The sequence below is a fragment of the Corylus avellana genome, chromosome 1 (genome assembly GCF_965113065.1).
Source record: "Corylus avellana chromosome 1, dhCorAvel1.hap1.2, whole genome shotgun sequence".
Lineage (NCBI taxonomy): Eukaryota > Viridiplantae > Streptophyta > Magnoliopsida > Fagales > Betulaceae > Corylus > Corylus avellana.
This window is the reverse complement of record NC_142490.1, coordinates 14424617-14444900: the sequence shown is the minus strand read 5'-3', so window position 1 is coordinate 14444900 and position 20284 is coordinate 14424617. Positions and strand designations below refer to the sequence as shown.

The 20284-nt window shown below is 35.9% G+C and overlaps 1 protein-coding gene across 1 annotated transcript; it reads right to left on the bottom strand.

Moving 5' to 3' along the window:
- Nucleotides 1–7536: 7536 nt before the first annotated feature.
- Nucleotides 7537–14017, bottom strand: LOC132169159 (putative glutamyl endopeptidase, chloroplastic). The gene is made up of 12 exons (XM_088513547.1): nucleotides 14005–14017; nucleotides 13785–13867; nucleotides 11797–11905; nucleotides 10472–11480; nucleotides 10136–10264; nucleotides 9745–10050; nucleotides 9225–9662; nucleotides 9026–9082; nucleotides 8552–8612; nucleotides 8307–8456; nucleotides 7956–8093; nucleotides 7537–7785 (listed from the first exon to the last, which is right to left on the bottom strand). The coding sequence occupies exons 1-12, from the start codon at nucleotides 14015–14017 to the stop codon at nucleotides 7537–7539; spliced, it is 2742 nt and encodes a 913-aa protein (XP_088369673.1).
- Nucleotides 14018–20284: the final 6267 nt, after the last annotated feature.

Genomic DNA, 20284 nt, shown 5'->3' with positions numbered 1-20284 from the left:
TGGTTAAACTACCAATTTAGGCTTCATTTGATGGGGATTCTTTGATGATGCTTAAGTTTTTAAAAACCAAATGTTACTTGCAGTCTCTTTGTTGGTTCTTTGTCCATTAATTGGTGGTTCTTATTTAGGAATGTTGTTATGTTATCTTAATGGTTTGAAATGTTTGGTATCGATCATCTTGAAAGATAAAAGTTGGTTTTCCAGCTCTAGAGGCTTCGGGAGATTAGTTTTGAGAAGATTTTGGATGATTAATTATCCCTTCTTCAAATCATTAGAAAAGGAGCCAGGCCTTTTAAGTGATGGGATAAGAAGAAACTGCACATTAATTAAGGACAATGCATTTGCTTTATTTATATTTTAAATCATGACATTCTGCTCTTTAGCTATACTATTAATGCATAAAGTTGGATAATAGAATGGTAAATTGATAATATTGCTACTGTATGATACAATTAAGCGCATGTTCAAACTGGACGGACACTGCAATATATACCATGTCGGGCTGCCATGGACAGTAGAATGGAATCCAAAATACAATTTACTTGTGTATGCTGGAAATGACAAGAGCAAATATCAAGTTGATGAAGGTATTGCCAGTTTTTTGCTAAGTTAGTGAATTTCATTAATGCTGGTGATCTTAAAGAAACACACAGTGATGCACACCAGTTTTAGTCAAATACTTGCCAAGCTTCCTCGTTTTATTTCCTTTTGTTGGTTTATGGGTTCTGTCGTGGGAGACTAGCTCTCCAAATCCTTCTCTAAGTTGGAGTGTGTGGGGCTCACGTAGTGTACAAGTCTTTCTTGTAAAAGGCTTTGTTCTTTTGTCTTATATAAAATCCAAGACCTACTTGTAGCAGGAATACTAGATCCCTACGATTTGAAGGAGGAGGCAACCGACTTTCACACCTTATTAAAGGACATGACCTTAGACGTCACACCAGATTTCCTCTTCCCGATCCCCCCGAAAAAAGGTGGATGCTCATGTAGGTAGGAGCTACTTCACTTTCAGTGTTCGGCGCTCCTCCCTTCGAACTGATATCCAAATATTTCCTGTAACTGGGTGATTTGAAAAATCTTCTGCCCGGGAAGATGCATCCTTTTGTTTGATATATCACAATATAGAGCCGTACAAAGGCTAGTCTATAAAGGAGAGTAAGGTGGGCTGCTATGTGTGTGATCAACGGGCGCCGACTGTTTTCTTCTTAATTTTGGAGGAGCCAAAATAAGAGAGAAAAAGAAAGGATGCTATTGTGGAAGAGAAAAAGAAATAGAGATCAATCGCCATCCTGTCCCAACAAAAGAAGAAGAGTTAGTATTACTGTCTTTTGTTTTCTCCTTTGAGAATAATCTCTATTGTGTGATAGTGAGATTTAAGTGTATTGGAATTTTGGGATCTGAGTAATTTTTTCTTTACTATATTTTTGTATTCCATCTTTCATAGTGAATTTCTTCGTGATCGCTTCTACTAGTGGACATACCTCACATTGAGGGAACCACTTAATTAGTGTTATCTTGTGTGTGATTGTTCTCGCCTTATTTAAACATAATTGTGATCATGTGTTTTTTGCACAACAAGTAGTATCAAAGCTTAGGTTCGAAAAATCAAATTGACATCAAATATGGCGAGTATCATGTTTGAAGTTGAGAAGTTTAATGAGAAGAATAATTTCCCTTTTTGGCAGAGAAGGATGAAGGATTTGCCGATCCAGCAAGGAGTTCACAAGGCGTTATTGGGAAAAGCGAAGAAACCCTAAAAGATGGAGAATGATGTCTGGGAAAAGATGGATGCAAAGGTTGCCAGTGCAATCCGTCTTAATTTATCAGATGAAGTCATTCACAATGTGATTGATGAAGAAAAAGCAAAATCAGTTTGGCAAAAATTAGAGAGTGTATATGGCGAAGAATTTGACGAATAAGCTGTACGTGAAGAAGTAGCTATATGGTTTACAAATGGAGGAAAATACAGATCTGTTGGAGCACTTCAACAAATTCAACATGTTAAATATACAGTTGTTGAATTATGGAGTGAATATTAAAGAAGAAGATAAAGCGATACTTTTGTTGACATCACTTCCCCCTTCTTATGATCACCTAGTTAAGACATTGTTATATGGGAAAGAGACTCTAGCGTTTGAAGAGGTGACAGGATCTCTTTTGTCACATGAGATGCAGAAGAAACTTGTCAATGATCAGGCTAACGGGCTTGTGGCACAGTTTGAGCCAAAGTGTGAAAGAGATAAGTTTAAGGGGAATAATGGTAGAGGTAAGCAGTATCGGTCACGATCGGCACAGGGTGGAGAATCTTGGTCAGATGCAACAGATGTGGAGTACCATTATTGTCATAAGAAAGGGCACTACAAAAAATTTTGCAGGCTAATGAAACAAGATCTTGAAGATAAGAAAAGACAAGATTCCGCTGATTCAGTCAGTGTGGCCGATGGTGAGTCTGATGACAGCGAGGTTAGTCCAGATGTTCTTTCAGTTTTCTCGGGTAAAAATTCTCTCATAGACTCTTGAGTTTTGGATTCTGCTTGTTCATATCATATGTATCCGAATAGGCAGTAGTTCGACACATTTAAATCATGTAATGCGGGTACAATGCTAATGGGAAATGGTGCTAATGGGCAATGATGCTAGGTGTAAGGCCATTGGACTAGGTACCATAAAAGTCAGGATGTTTGATGGGATTATCAAGATACTCACTAATGTCAAATATGTTCTCAACCTTAAGAAAAATTTGATCTCATTAGGCACATTAGATTCTTTGGGCTATGGTTATTCGGCCAAAGATGGAGTTATGAAAATAACTAAAGGTGCTATGGTAATAATGAAGGGTAATAAAATTGGCAATTTGTATAAGTTACTCGGGGACACAGTTACAGGTGGAGCTGTAGTGTCCACCTCGGCATAACCAAATAATGATAACATAGGCGAGCGTAGTATGTTTGAGCTTCACAAAAAGAATTTGTTGAAAGGTGTGAAGTCATGTAAATTGGGTTTCTGCAAGTATTGTCTATATGGGAAGCAACGAAGAGTCAACTTTAAGGTGACGTCTCATACAAGCAAAGGTGTTCTCGACTATGTTCACTCAGATGTTTGGGGACCAGTGGTGGTGCCACCAAACGGAGGTGCATATTATTTTGTCAGTTTTATTGATGATTTCTCAAGAAAGGTCTGGGTGTATTTTATGAAGCACAAGTCAGAGGTTTTCACCATTTTCAAGCAGTGGAAGGCGCAGGTGGAAAATCAGACTGGAAGAAAAGTGAAGTATCTGAAATCCGACTATGGTTTAGAGTACAAAGACACTGCATTCTTGGAATTCTGCAAAACATAAGGCATTATTCGTCACTTCACAGTGAGAGGGACTCCACAGCAGAATGGAGTTGCCGAAAGGATGAACAGAACACTATTGGAAAAGGCGAGATATATGAGGTTGAGTGCAGAATTGCCAAAGAGTTTCTGGGCTGAATCAATTAATTATGTATGCTTTGTCACCAATCAATCTCTAGCTGCTGGGATTGACTTCAAGGCTCTAGAGGAAGTATGGTCAAGTAAACCGGTTGATTATTCTATGTTAAGAATATTTGGTTGTCCGACATATGTTCATGTGCAGAGTGGAGAACGATCGAAATTAAATTCAAAGTCAATAAAATGTATTTGTCTTGGTTTAGAATCTAGTGTTAAAGGCTATAGGCTTTGGGATCCAGTCTCAAAAAAGAAGATTGTTAGCAGAGACGTGGTATTTGATGAGGCCTATATGTTAAGAAAATGTGAGGGTGAAGCATCGACTGAGAGCCAAAAAGAGAAACAGGTCGTGGAGGTGGAGCTTGATGAACATCATTCACTCACCTTTTCTTATGTGATGACGAAGAATCGTCAAGAGATTCAGAGCACCGACAAGAGCTTTATTCTTTAGCAAGAGGCAGAGAGAAATGTGATTGAAAAGCACCGAAGATGTATGGATTTGAGGACATGGTTTCCTTTGCTTTGACAACTGGTAGTGGAGACTCATCATCTGTTCAGAATGAGCTGCCGACAAAAGTGGAGTTACTACAGAAAGGTAAAGCTTAGGAATCGACAGAATTGCTCAAGGCAAGAAGGCTAGAGGGTGCATATGGGTCTATAGAAAGAAAGAGCCAACAGAGAAAGCTGTGTGGCCTAGAGGACTGACAGAGAAGCATGGTAGTCTGTCTAAATCAGGTCCTATACTCAAGTTCAAGAGGTGCTTGGACTTGAGTGTCACTTGTGGAATGTGATAGCCCTTAGGGGCTTGGGCGGAGGCATCAAAAGGAGATTTGTTTTGTTGCGACTTGATGGGTTTCAAGTCAAGGTGGAGATTGTTGAGTATGTGACTTTTCAACCCTCAATTTAGTCATGGGCCCCATGTCTTGCTTTATTGGTTTATGGGTTTTGCCGTGGGAGACTAGCTGTAGTGCCCCAGAATTTTCAAAGCTATTTAAATAGATTATTTTGATAATGATGTTATTTTAATATCCACTATAGCCAAAGATTTTAATTCTTGGAAAATTTATGGTGTTATAGAGAGTGGTAATTAGAGAATGGTAATTTGTGAAATAATAGGATAGCAAATGGTAGGAAGAATTGTATGGGTAGGTAGAATAGTAAAGGTAGAATAGTCAATGGTAGGTATAAGGAGGGTGGAATTTTGAATAAGAAGGTAGAATTGTCAATGGTAGGTATAAGGAGGGTAGAATTTTGAATAAGAAGGTAGAATAGTCAATGGTAGGTATACTAAGTGGGTAGGGGAAATAGTAAAATAAGGGTATAATTGTAAATTGAAGGTAGAATAGTATTTGATTTTCTCCTATAAATAGAGCTCTTCTCCTTCACAATTTCACTACTCCTATCCCATCTCTTGCACATATTCTTCCTTCTTCCGCTTTTTACTCGGTCTTTCTTCTTTCTAAGAGTGTTTACTCAGAACAGAGAGAGAAAGGGCGAGACCAAGCGCTACAAGAAAGAAAGAACACAAGAGATAGCGGACTTTAGAAATTAGTTTCAAAAGATATAATAGTGGTGTTAGTCATATTGGAGCAACTAGATTCCTTCATACCACTTTTAGCTTCAGTCTAGAGGTAAGTAAATTCACTACCCTTTCTAAAATTACTTCATGTCATACTATTTATTCATTCTTTAGTAAATTGTAAATGATTATTTTATTTACGTATTATGAAGTTATGTTGCATGCATGAAGGATTTTTAAATGAATTATTTAGAAAGTTTATATTTCTTTAAACGCTTTCTAAGTACAACAAGTTTATATTTGAAAAGGTTTCCATTTTGAGAAAAGAAAGTTGAGAAATGATGATGATTATAAGAAAGAAAAATGATGATAAACCCTCCTACATGTTGCCCTAAGATGCATCAAAAGAAGTACAAAGAAAAGTACAAGAGATGAGATAAATGTTTATGAAATGAGGGCACATGTATGGAGGAGAGTATTTTTGGCCCCAAGATAAGTAAGAATGAGAAGAGTTCGGTACCGATACTCGGATGGAGGCGAAACCACTGAAGGAGGCTATGCCAGAAGGTGGTATTCCATCAACCAGACCGTTGAGTGCACCAAGAAAGAGTTAATTGACGGTCGGGCATGGCTGTGGCCACAGTTCAGTGCCATGGTCACAGGACCCGCAACCCTCGTGCACAGGGGTAACAGTGTACATGGGCCCTATTATGAGAAAATGATACTATAATTTCAACGATGATATGCTATGATGATTTACAAAGATTATTTATAATGATGCATTATGATGATGATTTATAAAGATGATTTACAACGATGATCTATTATTAGATGTATTAGTATGTATATGTTACGGGAGATACAACCGTACATACATATATTATTATGGCTAGAAGTATATTTATTTGCGAAAATGATTTTCAAAACTGAGAACAAGGAGTAAAACTATTTATGGTTGTGGATTTTACTTGTTGGGCCCCCTTTGGGCTCATTCAGTTTTATTTCTTGTTTTCAGGTAGAAAGGACGCTGGAATAGGAGGCCGGAATGGGGTGGAAATAATTATTAATTTTCAAAGTCTTTTCATATAAGTTATTGTAATGATATGATATTCCGCAACTAAAGTTTAATGTTTTCTAATTTCGCTTGTAATAAAATCTCTTGAAAAGTGTTTTATGCATTTATTGTATCTTTTAAAATCAAGTACTCTGATAGACCTTATAGATCTTTGCAAAAAAATTTTGTTGTAAAAGAAGAAAAGTGGCAAACTCAGTCTTAACGGGCTGGGGATGTTATACTAGCTCTCCAAATCCTTCTCTAAGTTGGAGTGTGTGGGGCTCACGTAGTGTACAAGTCTTTCTTGTAAAAGACTTTGTTCTTTTGTCTTATATGAAATCCAAGACCTACTTGTAGTTGGCATACTAGAACCCTACGATTTGAAAGAAGAGGCAACCGACTTTCACACCTTATAAAAGGACATGCATCCTTTTGTTTGATATATCACAATATAGAGCCGCACAAAGGCTAGTCTCTAAAGGAGAGTAAGGTGGGCTGCTATGTGTGTGATCAAAGAGCGCCAAATGTTTTCTTCTTGATTTTGGAGGAGCCAAAATAAGAGAGAAAAAGAAAGGATGCTACTATGAAAGAGAAAAAGAAATAGAGACCAACTGCCATCATGTCCCAACAAAAGAAGAAGAGTTAGTATTCCTGTCTTTTATTTTTCCTTTAAGAATAATCTCTATCATGTGGTAGTGAGATTTGGATGTATTGGGGTTTTGGGGTCTGAGTGATTTTCTCTTTACTATATTTTTGTACTCCATCTTTGATTGGCTCATGTCAATCAGTATTATACTATGTAACAAATACCTTAGAGGCTCCAAATACATTCTTTGAGGTCCTACTTGCCTCATCGGAAGCCTTATCCATTGCCATGCCACCTTGAAAGGACCAACTATCGTCAAGGAGTTATGCATTGGGTTGGCACTTGGTTTGGCTGCTGGTGGCATCTGGAAAATGCATCACTGGAATGAACAGAGGAAAGTAAGGCAATTTTTTTTTATGACTTGTAGGAGATTAGCATATCACTACTTACCGTTATTATGCATACATCATACGTGCAAATGAGACAAGTGAAGAGGACTTGCAGCAGGCAGGCATTCTTTGTAGCATATGTAATCGGAGAGTCTATTTAAACTGGCATCTGTTTTTTTTTAAAACATGTAATACTGGTATATATTTTTAATAGGATTAACAAAACATTGAAATTTATTCTTAGAGAAAATAATTTTCACATGCATTTTTAAAATTCATGTGAGAATTACAAGCTCCAAATATACGCAGTGTTGAAAGTATTGGATCAAATAGCATTTCAGGTATCAATAATATTGAATTACACTTCGATATCAAATTTATGCACGGATATCTCACGAGGAAAATCATCAAATTTACGTAATGATGCCTCAATAAGGATCAGATGACATGTCAAATCTAAGTTTTGAATTACACTTGAAAGCAATGTTCAAGAAAATAAAATTGATGTGTGTTGCTTTCGGAATTAAGTAAATTTGATGCGTTTGTTGCTTTCGGAACCTGTTGCATCTTTACTTGCATCACGTTTAGATGTGCTAATATCTGCTTTTACATCAGTAGTATTTGACACACAATATTTCTGCAGCCATCTATCAGTTTCCCAAAGAACATGCATGATACTCTCCCATGCAGCATAGACATGGCTCTCAAATGGAAGAATCACTAGGCGACAAAGAGCACCTTGGCCTTTTAGAGCACTGAAAAAATGATCTGACTGCAGAGCATGCAAACACAAAATTAAGTGGCGGGTAACCACATAGGTAAAGAACAAAGGAGCTAGTGGAAACTAATTTGGAATATTGAAACTAAAGAGTGGGCAAGTTAAAATCTATCAAAGGATGAATGGAAACACAGGAAAAATTGGGAAAATGGTTCATATTTTACCTGCTTTGACAAACTATGAGGATTATCGTCATCTTCTCCGTGGATAAGCAATATTGGCTTCTTTATTCTATTAGCTGACATGAAAGGACTCATCTCCACATGAGTGGTTGGGTCCTCCCAAGGAGTTCTGTTTTCATTCTACACCAATATAACGAAGTCACTAGTCCATCAAAAGTTAATAGGGAAAATGTCTTTCTTACTTTTCTAATTGAATAAGGAAAAGGGTTACGGGGGAATGGAAAAAAGAAGAAAAAGGTTCAACTCCACAACTGAAATTATCTAGGGGAAGGGAAAAAAGAAGAAAAAGGTTCAACTCCGCTGAGTAAAGAAATTCATCCATTAGTTTCTTACCTCAAAACCAAAAGGAGCAAATGTTTTGTAGTAAGCACCAGACCAAGCAACTCCACAACTGAAAAGATTCGGGGCATGTTCTAGGAGGTTTGCAGTCATGAAAGCACCAAGGGAATGTCCCCCAACAGCAATTTTGTTTCGATAAGCCACCTTCACAAGGGCAGCATCAGAATACTTCGGGTCAGAAATACAAACACAGAACTACATAAAAAAAAATTCATATAGAAAGGAATGAAAGAGCTTACTCCACGTCGGATAACTTCCTCAACTGCAGCCTCTGCACTCCAGACCAACTGCTCTACATGCCTGTAATTTATGGCTTGTAATTCTTAGATTTTTGTGTCAAACAAACCACTATAAAAGCAATTTCATTTCTCACTTATTTCTCACCCATTTCCAAGACATCTCAAATTTCATCGCCCCTATTTGTTTTGTTCCTTCAAGTTTTAATGCATATTCTGAAGCATTTCCCCCACTCCAGCATGGTCTTTTCACACCCATTTCACTTCGGTTTCACAAATTTGCCATCCTTGTTGGGGTATGTGCTTCACACTTTTTCTCTTATTTGGTTAACAACAGGATGAATTTTCTTACGTCATCAATCAATAAAAATTTCTAACTAGTCCATAGAGAGACATTCACTTTATCATATGAGTAGGATGGGATTCCCATATCCTTGAAACTATTTGTATATTCCTGAAAACATTGTCTCAAGTTACCTGTCAATTGCCTCCTCATTGCCTACACCAATTGTTGGTCCGCATAGAATAGCAAACCTGCAAGTAAAGGAGCTGTCAAAAGTTGGTCCATCATGTTCCCAACAAGCCATACTGTGAATAGATGCAATTGGAAGGAGAATAATGAAAGACACCAAAACTAAGAGAGTATAAGCAGACAAGGAGAAAAGGTAAACCATGCCTTCTAGCAAGCCAAAGAAGGGGTGATGTAGGTCCTATGCCAGCAAATTTATTAGGAGAACCTTTGCTCTTAAATTCGACAGGGTCACACCAAACCAGACATGGAAGAGGACCATCTTTTGACGGATCATAACCCGGCGGCAGGTACAATGTTGCAGTCAGTTGCACCCCATCCTTTCTCGGGTACCTGATCATCTCTTTCCGCAGTGATGCCAGCTCTGGGTACGGATGAGGGAAATACGTAATTTGACATGCTTGCTTCTCTGGCCAGCTCAGGATGTGATATTGAGGGTTCTCAGTTTTCGACTCTTTGGAAGTCAGTACTTTCAACTGATCGAGTCGCAAATCCCCTTCTTTCTGATCAGAAATAAAAGCAACAACAGTCTCGTAATATTTCTCTTTGTCGCTCTGCCATATTCGTTCTTTGCAGCCTGTATTTCTGAAAGAATTTGATTTAGAACCACATGGCAGCAACGAGCATTTAGGAAGCAACACACCAGAAATTATTTTTGAATACTTACATGTCATACAAATCAAGGAATGGAATGTTCCCTTCTGGTGTAGCATCACTTCCGTTCAGTAAAACATAAGTGTTTTCATCATTTTCCTTATTTACCTTTGCAATCACATGAGTTGCAGTTGCAGCAGGAGTTGTCCACAGGATTGGAGAGCCAGGATCAGAGTACACATCTTCTGATGACCTATCAAAAAGGATGTGTGGACTAGCATCTTTAGATCCAGGAGAAATCACCCAGGTTCTTCTTTGCCGTGTCTTGTCCCAAGATTCATAAACTAGAGCCAGTGACTCATCACACCAGCAAATACCTCTGCGGAGACAGAAAAGCTCACATTCATTAAAACAAGATTCAGCTTTAGAGGATAAAACATCAATCACAAAGCTCATAGTCATACCCATAACGGAGATTAAGTTGGTGTAAGATCGCTGGCTGTTCACCTTCTAGTGGCTCAGCAGGCTGTGTATAAACAATATCACGTGGAGAAACTTGTACATTCGCATCACCTCCATCTTGCGTCTCTACCCTAAAAACCTCAACAGCAAGAGCAAACCAAGCATTTAAAAACTGTTAATTGTCAAACGAGTATCTGAATGTTTACAATGAGATGGAACCAACCAACCTCAATATTGAATCATCCTGCATTATCTTAGGCAATTCTAAACAAACACTCCAAAAAAATTACAGCTAATGTCTTCCACAGACAAACAAGAGAAGAATCTCTGATACGTACCAGTAAAGTGTTGATGGCTTATCTTGTCTCCATTTGATTGAACGCATCCCTTTCCGCACACTATTGAATCCAATGGGAATGTCCTCAGCAAGGGGCAAATCACAAAGTTCCCTAACAAATTTCCCATCAGCAGTCCACAAATCTACCTTCTTAGGAAATCTTCTGCATGGTACAATGAAAGAGTACGGTCTGTGAATTGAACTAATCATGAGATATTTCCCATCTGGAGAGGGGTCCAATGATTTATACACAGCTGGTGGGCCGATTTCCTTCACTGTCCCATCTAAAGAAGCCAATACAAGTTGCGTAGTTGCATTGTAATCGAACAAATCTTCATCGTGTTCATCCTTTAGCAAATCCGGGAAGGTTCCAACTTGAATAACGTTTTTTTGCTCATTGGACTGTATCTTTGGGCGACTAGGAACGAAAGGTTTATTTGGTAGGCCTCCACGAGACAATGGGATGGTGGAAACTAAAAGAGTAGAATTATCAACCCAAACATAACTGTTATGATGAACCGCTTTCAGACATATTTCTGGCGACTGAAACAAAGGTCTAGCCTGACCTGTTTCTACATCAGCAACCCATATTGTAATCTTACCGCTCAGATTTTCTTCATCATCAACCCAGACACAGAATGCTAAATGCCTACCATCTTGCGACCATGAAACGACATTGATCTTAGCGCCCTCAGGGTACCCATGTAACTCTTTCTCGGACCCAAGTGCAAGTGTACCATCAGGCCTCAACTCATGAATCTCAATGCCAAAACCAATACCCAAATAAAATGACATCCGACTTGTACTATTCCACTTTCCATCAATACGAATCCCGGTCAACTTTTTATTTGGTAACGCTAGCACTGCCAGTGGAGGCAGAGCTCTCAGCTTGATAAACAGTATTTTATCCCTGCGTGGCGAGAGTAAAACTGCAGGAAGCGGAGGAGCATCCACAATATCCTTAATCTCTGTCGGAGGAAGACGATACCCATTTCCCAGCATCGAATCGTCTACACAAAGTACATGCATGACACCCACTTGAGATATATAATGATAGTCATAAACACAAATTCAAGAATGTAACAAATTCTAAGCAACACATGCATAACAAGACTAGCTCAAGAATGTAACAAATCCAGGTTGACCAATACAGAACTACAGGTCCAAATCAAAATCATCAAGCATTTCAAGCCCAAAGACTGACGTGTTTGCTTAAAAATCACCTTCTTCAATTGCCCAAACCGTTGGTTCCCCCCTCCCCGTGCTTTCAAAAACAACTTAAAATAAAAGCGATTAAACAAAAGTCCTTTTTCTATTATGAGTTACCTTCATTTTCACTTGGAGAAGCAGCAGTAGCAGAAGAAGGGGTGCTATTGGAGCCTCCGCCGCTTTCTTCGCCGGCCATGGCAGTGGTGATCTTGACGGACGTGACGGCGTTTCGAAGGGGACAGAGTCTGAGGATTACGGGAGGTGGCGAGCGAGCTGAGACTGAAGGAGAGAGCAAAATGCAAGATTAATCAAGAATCAGAAAGAAGATGAAATGTGGAAAATGAATGATTTCATTAATCTGCGCATGTTCAATGCATATATATACAAGAATGAATACAGAGGAAACAGAAACTAACATGCACTCTTCATATCCACGTGTCAGTTTAGTCTAACTAAATAAACTAACTAAGCAACCAATCCAACTGTCTAATTAAGTCTAACTAATCAGTTTAACTTTAACAACTACTAACAACTGAATCTCCCCTTCCAAGTGAATGGAGGAATGGAAGAAATAGAGAGAGAGAGAGAGAGAGAGAGAGAGAGAGGCTTCGTGAGAATTGATGAGTCTTGAAGTGGGTCCCGTGCTTTTTTTTTTTTTATGTGATATCACTTCGTTTTTCACATACCATAGGCACTTACAGAAGGAATATCTATATATTATACTCATATACCGGTTGTTTGAACTGATCATATGATTATAGTATTAATATTAATTTGCCATTTACTTCTCTATTGGAAATATTGTTTGGTTATTATAATATTGGTTTGTCAAGGAGCTAAGCCTCTGAAAATAACGTGTTAACACATGTCAGGAAACATGAATCTGATAACGTGTCAGGAAGTTGAAAAGAAATGTGAGTGTAGCCTTTCTTGAGACTGATAATTGGTCAAGAAGATTTCTTGGTTGGAGTCTGCTCTTGGTTATTGAATATCTAACCGTGGGACAAAACCAAAAAGAAAACTTATATATATATTGAATGAATAAGAGATTTTATAAGCAAACAAACCAATCAACAATGTATCACCAATACAAGCCTTTTCCAAAAGGCTGAAAAAAGACCTCACAGAGGCCTACCCAAACCAACTAAAAAATCAGAAAAAACATCATTCTGCAGAAAAATGCAGACAGCAAACAACAAAACCAAATTACAAAACAACAAGCCACACTAAGGCCAAAGAAGCCCTCACAAAGCCTTACTACAATCCAAACCAGCAGTACTATTATTCCAAAACAGCTCTGCAGGTAAATTCCACATAGAAGATAAAACCAAATTCTCTCTGGTTTTAGGAAATTTCTCCTTCCCAGCAAAATTATTGTTCTCACTTCCCAGAGAACCTTCTTCAAGATTTGCTCTTCAGAACTAGGCTGACCCAAGTGCTTTATCTCATTTCCAGTGTGCCACAAATTGTAGATAACCGATCCTAACACAAGGCGGCATAGAAGACCTTTAAGAGTTTTAATTGATTATAACCACAAATTGTTTGGTTATTTTAATTGATTGGCTGGTTGATTTTACTTTTGTGCCGCTTAAGCTAATAGGCATGGGTCTACTTAGGTATATTAACCATTTTTATTCTTTACACTTTCTCAATGTGGGACACAAACCTCATAAGTGAATGCATAACATGTTGTCAAGGAGTTATGCATTGGGTGGCCTCTGAAAAATGCATATCACTGGAATGAACCGAGGAAAGTGAGGCAATTTTATGACTTATTGGAGAAGGGTGAGATTAGCGTTGTTGCCACCGAAGAATAAATCTTATTGGCTTCTGTCATGAATCTATGAACACATTCTGCAGTTTCATCATTTTGTGTTCCCCCTATATTTGGCTCTTGAATCTTAAGATGAGCTTACTTCGGAATTTAAGGATATAAATTCATCAAAGTTTGATGGTATTTGCATGTGGTTTCTATTATGGTTGCTCAAGTGAAATGCTAGACTGCTCACCGTTATTATGCATACATCATACGTTCAAATGAGACAAGTGAAGAAGACTTGCAGCAGGCAGGCATTCGTTGTAGCATATGTAATCGGAAAGTCTATGGCAGTGGTGATCTTGACGGACGTGACGGCGTTTCGAAGGGGACAGAGTCTGAGGATTACGGGAGGTGGCGAGCGAGCTGAGACTGAAGGAGAGAGCAAAATGCAAGATTAATCAAGAATCAGAAAGAAGATGAAATGTGGAAAATGAATGATTTCATTAATCTGCGCATGTTCAATGCATATATATACAAGAATGAATACAGAGGAAACAGAAACTAACATGCATTCTTCATATCCACGTGTCAGTTTAGTCTAACTAAATAAACTAAGTAAGCAACCAATCCAACTGTCTAATTAAGTCTAACTAATCAGTTTAACTTTAACAACTACTAACAACTGAATCTCCCCTTCCAAGTGAATGGAGGAATGGAAGAAAGAGAGAGAGAGAGAGAGAGAGAGAGAGAGAGAGAGGCTTCGTGAGAATTGATGAGTCTTGAAGTGGGTCCCGTGCTTTTTTTTTTTTTATGTGATATCACTTCGTTTTTCACATACCATAGGCACTTACAGAAGGAATATCTATATATTATACTCATATACCGGTTGTTTGAACTGATCATATGATTATAGTATTAATATTAATTTGCCATTTACTTCTCTATTGGAAATATTGTTTGGTTATTATAATATTGGTTTGTCAAGGAGCTTATGAAAATCATGATTCTCGCATGCATTTTTAATAAGATTAATAGAACATGTGACACTTGATTTAACAGAATTTCCAAGATATTTTTGATTGCTGGAAGGAGCTGAAAATTTCATATTTAAGCATCAGTCGCCAGAGTTAGTACTGTATTGAAACTATAAGCAGTCGTTAGTTTGCTTTGTTAACTAGGAATTAGGCTAAAAAAGAATCAATTTTTCATTTGTATGTCACCTAATTCTTCTTTATGATACAACTTAAGGAATTTTTTTTTACCAACTGGTTTGTTATAGGAGAAAATGAATTAGCTAGTACGTAAAGATAGCTGATGTTTAGCGTGTGATTGGAAAGTGTTAAAATTTATTTTAGCGGGTGTCATTAAGTTGTAAAGAAATGTACAAAAGCTTAGATGATGAAAATATGAAAAAGAATCAAAAGCTTCTTTAGTTGTTATATTTCGGCAGAACAATTTAAAAGATAAGAAGTATCGTTAATTTATTCATGCTGTATTCTAGTTCTGTAACTTAATGAACATTTTTAACTAGAAAAACGTTTGATAATTATAAATCAGTAGAACTTTTTACGTTTCCTATCGTATATCAGATGCTTGATGCTGTCTAAAATGTGCCACTCATAATTTTACGCTTGATGTCTGTTAGTATGTCTAAATGGCAGTAGTTATACTTTTTGTTCAAAGTTGACTTTAATGATTGTATTAGTACTATCTATATATGAGACATGGTGCATGTTGCCATGTTGCCAAGATGCTAGTAACTTGTAAGGAATGTAATCAAACTTGTCTTTTATCATTTCTATCTTGTGGTAAAAGTTTCTTGTGTGTCCAGGCATTTACGGAAGTCGCCACTTGCAACATATTTACGTGTTCTGGAAACTAATTAGTTACGTACTCTTGTTACTTCAATTGTTATTCCTATTGAAATTGTCTGATTGTTGTATTTAATTACGTACTGAGTAGGTTATCCAAGATCCAAATAAATGGGAAACAAAGCAGTTGGAACTTCTGTTGACTGCCCGCTTTCTATTTGATGAGTTGTGTATCTTTTATGCTGATTTATACTAAAATGGATGGTTATATTACATTTGGATTGAGGTTTAATCGTATCTTTGACTTTCACTGGATTGCTGGTACATATACTTGCAATTGGCACAACAATTTCTCTTATTGGTAACATGTCTCCTCCCAAAAGGGCCTCTTAACTCTTCTTGTAGCCTAGAACTCACTCTCCATGTCAACAGCTAAAAGAAATTCTTTTTTTTTTTTGGATGCTTCATAAATTATATAGATTCACAAAAGACTGATTCCTTAATTTTGGTTAATCGCCTTCTGAGAATTTGAGCTGTGGAAGATATAGGTTTCTCTGTTTTCTTTCTTTCATTTCTTAAATTGAAGTAACGATCTATGGGCATCAAGGTGATGACACGCTCATAAGCCCTGCTTGATGTAATAATTTTGAGGTTTTGTTTTGGGGGGTTGATAGGTTACAAGCACAATCAATTGTCGTACAGAAAACCTGTGCGTGTATCCGTGTGTACGTGATCCTGCATGTACGTGTTTGTATGTGCCTGGTTATGCTTGTTGCACCAAATGCTATAGAGGACCATGCAAGCTTTGGGAGGATGGGAGGGGGATGCAGGAGAGTGATATATAGCACTACTCTCTTCATTGTATTTGTGATTCCAGTTTTGCTTCTGGCCTGAATGCTTAATGGAAAAAAAGATGCAGTCGTGGCCGTCTAGCGGTCAGGATTTACCATGTCCACATGCTCCATCGTTGAGATTCCTGTGTAATAGACCAATAGACATTAATGTTGGTGACTGCCAAAGCAGGCAACTAACCAACCTCGATTTGTTGTGCCTCTTAAGGCATGTTCTAAATGCCGCCTTAAGAAAACAATTTAAGTATTTAAAGATCTCATCTAGAAAGTCAAATCTGATAAACTCCTTGATAACTTAATTCTCTCAATGATAAAGTTTTTTTCTAATGCATTTACCACATTACGAGTGGAAGAAATCAATGGCTTTTGGTTCAATAGAGTGGATAGAATTTTACCCTTTTTCACTTGGCTTCACTGTACTAACACATGATATGACTTGGCGCAAAATTCTCGACTTGAGGAGCTGGGTGCGTGATAATTTTTCTTTGGGTGCTGGTAGAGTGTTTTTGGAAGAGTAGGAGGCCTGGGAATTTTTCTCAATAGAGGAGTTCCAGATTCTTTGATATATAGAGTTGGATATTGTGATGCTTGATCTCTTTTTGTTTTTCCCCCTTGCATTAATACAAGAGCTATTAGCTCTTGGGGTTTAGCTGATTATATCTTACTTACTGGCCACCTAGCTTTAATTTGGCTTGTGGTTGTGTTCCTGGTTGGGTTCTTGTTGTTTGATTTGCTGGTGCTGTTTAGTTGGCAGTGTCGTCGCTGTCTCCTTGCTGGTGTGCTAGCTAGGAGAGTGCGTTGTGTTTGTTTACTTATCCTTTTGTTTCTTTTATAAGTTTTTACTAAAAGAACACGTGATATAAAGATACCCCAAAGAAGGATTGAGGTCCCTATAATTTCAAAGATTTAGGTTCTTCATTCAAAATGAACAGCTTAGATTGACAATGTTCCCCCCAAAGCTAGTAATAAGACAAAAATGCCCTTATAGATTTCTCAATAAGATAAAAATATCCCTATAAATTAAAAATTAAAAAAAAAATCATTTTTTTTTTAAAACGAAAAATTTTAATTTAAAAATAATATTTTTTAAAAAAATTAAACAATTTTTTTTTTAAAAAAAAAAAAAAAAAAGAAAAGACGGAAATTTTTTTATTTTTTTTATTTAGTTTTAAAAAACAAAAAATTTCATTTTATTAACCGAAAATTTTATTTTTTTAAACGTAAATTTTTATTTAAATAAAATTATAAAACAAAAATAAAATAAAATAACGAAAATTTTCAATTTTTATTAAAAAAAATCGAATTTTTTTTAATATTTTCTTGTAAAATTGATTTTAAAAAAGAAAAAATTGGCCAAGTTTGGATTTTTTTTTTTTTTTTAGTTAGTTTTAGGTTTTTTCTAAAAGTTTTAGTGTTTTTGTTTATATTTTACTAAGGGTAATTTTGTCATTGGGGGAAACATTGACAATTTTTGGTAGTTTGGGGGGAACATTGTCACAATTGAAAGTTTGGGGGGGAAATTGTCAATTGAGTGGTAGTTTGAAGGGGTTATGTAGACTTTTGCCAATTTTCAATTATTTGAACTCAATTTATTGATTGTCAAATAATCTTTTATTGTTGGGTTACTATTCTTACAATAAAAAAAGTTAAGCCTTTTTATGGATTTTTTAGAACTTAGCATTTTTTTTGGTTATGCTGTGCTAAGCTTGGCTGGAAAACATCCATGTAAATTAATAATAATAACTGTGAGTGATTACTCATTTTTGTGATAGAAAAAATACATAAGCATTGCTAATTGTGTGCAGAGAATACGACTTTGCTAAAGATTTTTGTAGGTAAGCACATAGTAAAAGAAAGAAATGTGGTGCGCGTATTGAGTCGATTGGTTCTCACGACACCTAGTTGGTATGTGTGGTGACAACAATCTATTTTGGAAGATCTTGGAGTAAAGCTGTTGGCTCCGCTGTGAGTTTTAAACTTTAATTCATATTTCTTATTTTTTATGACATAATATACATTTCATTTATTAAAATGAAAAAAAAAAAAAAAAAAAATTGAAGTTATGATGGTGCTCCTTGATTGAATTAAAGTTGGTGCAAAATTTTATAATTACATAAATTTTGTATATGATAAGCGGTGGCTTCTATTGATTCATCTATTTCAAAAAATAAATAGTATTTAGCATTTATGTTAGCTATGACATGTTAGATTAGCATAACCACTTTAAGTTATTTGGTAATTCCTCATGTATATCATTCAGCTTTCAAATTTCTCTAACATGATGGTTCAAAATAAAATATATTTGATTATTGAGGTTCATTTGATACATGATAAATTTATCATATCATAAGAATGATATCATTGGCGTATTTATTAAAATGAGCCAATAATAGTTGATTATTATTTGGTTGAGCTTGATACTTTGCATATTTATTGGGCTTTAGTTAAAAAGATTTTATTTTTAAAATCTTGATAGAACTTGAAATATGCAACCCCTATATATATATATATATATATATATATATATATATATATATATATATATATATATATATATATAAGGATTATATTGAAAAATCACAAGTGGTGATTAGAATTCTTAAAATAGCTTTAGAAAACTGTTAATTGACATAAAGGAAATGAGCAAATGACATCATACTTAGAGAAAGATGAGCTCATGGAAATCATTTCTTAAAGCATTTGTGTGCTATTAATGAAAAATTATTTTCTTGTGACTATTTGGTTTATTCCATTAATATTTGGTATGATATATTTGTATATGTAAATCTCGATCGGCTATATCAAGAAAATGAAAAGAAATTGGAATCTAAAGGAGTAGCCGAAATTAGAACATTGGAATAAATGATTAATGCAATGATTGTCAATTTTTGGGCTATCCATCAAAGTGTGGAGGGAAGCCTTTATTTTGTTTGTCATATTCATTAGCATTGTTTGAAATACCTCGAAGTGTAGGAGTATTTGACAAATGTTATATTACCCAAAACCTAAAATAAGGAAAAAAAATTATTTCATGATTTTTTGGTGCTTCTAATAAAATTGTTAATGATGTGTAAGAATTGAGAAGAAGCAAGCGAGCTAGAACGAAAGGAATCTCGGTATGAATTTTTTTGCTTATATTGTTGATGATACAATAGATAAGCACATGGTAGACTTGGTAGCTAAAAGCTACAAGTAAATGTATATGTTGATTATTTGATACTTATTTTTCGGTTATTAAAATTGCATCTTTTGGAATGCTATTTGCCATTGCTTATATTTATAAATTTGTTGTACATCAAATGGATGTCAAAGTTATTTTTCTAAATGATGAAGAAATTTATATGGAGCAGCCCGAGGGACTAGTAATCCCAAGTCAAGAACATAAAGTGTGCAAACTAGTAAAATCCTTGTATGGATTAAAGCAAGCTTCTCAATGGCATGAATAGTTTGAAAATGTGATGTTGTCTATTACATATTTGATTAATGGTGCAAGTAAATACATAGCAAATTTTACAATAATGAATGTGTCATTATTTATTTTTTTAATATATTGATAACTTGCTTATTTTGAACTAACATTGATGTTGTGCATATAGTTAAATTATTTATTGCATCTAATTTTAATATGTAAGACATAGGTAAAGTTAATGTCAAATTCGACATTAAAGTTATTAGGGATAATGATTACATTATTTTATCTCATACATATTATGTTGAAAATATGCTTAAAAGATTTGAACACTTTTATTATCCACCTATGTCTACACCATATGATTCAAAAATACACTTGGTTAAGAATCATGGTGATGGTGTTTTTACAAAAAAAATATGCACAAATCATTGGTAGCTTGATGTTTTGACAAACTGTATATGCCTTGGTATTACATATATTGTTAGTAAATTGAGCAGATATATTCATAATCATGGTATTGAGCTATTGTGATGCGATCTCTAAACTGTTGAGATTCTCAAAAGGTACAATTAATTTTGGTTTGTCTTATTGTGATTATCCTGCTATATTGAAAGGAATGCAACTGTATTATTGATTCAAATGAGCAAAGCCTACTAATGGTTATTATGTGTTTACTCTGGTTGGAGGATGTATCTCTTGAAAGTCCTCAAAAAGACTTGCATAGTAAGGTTTACTATGGAGTCAGAGTTAATTGCCTTGGAGAAGGCATGAA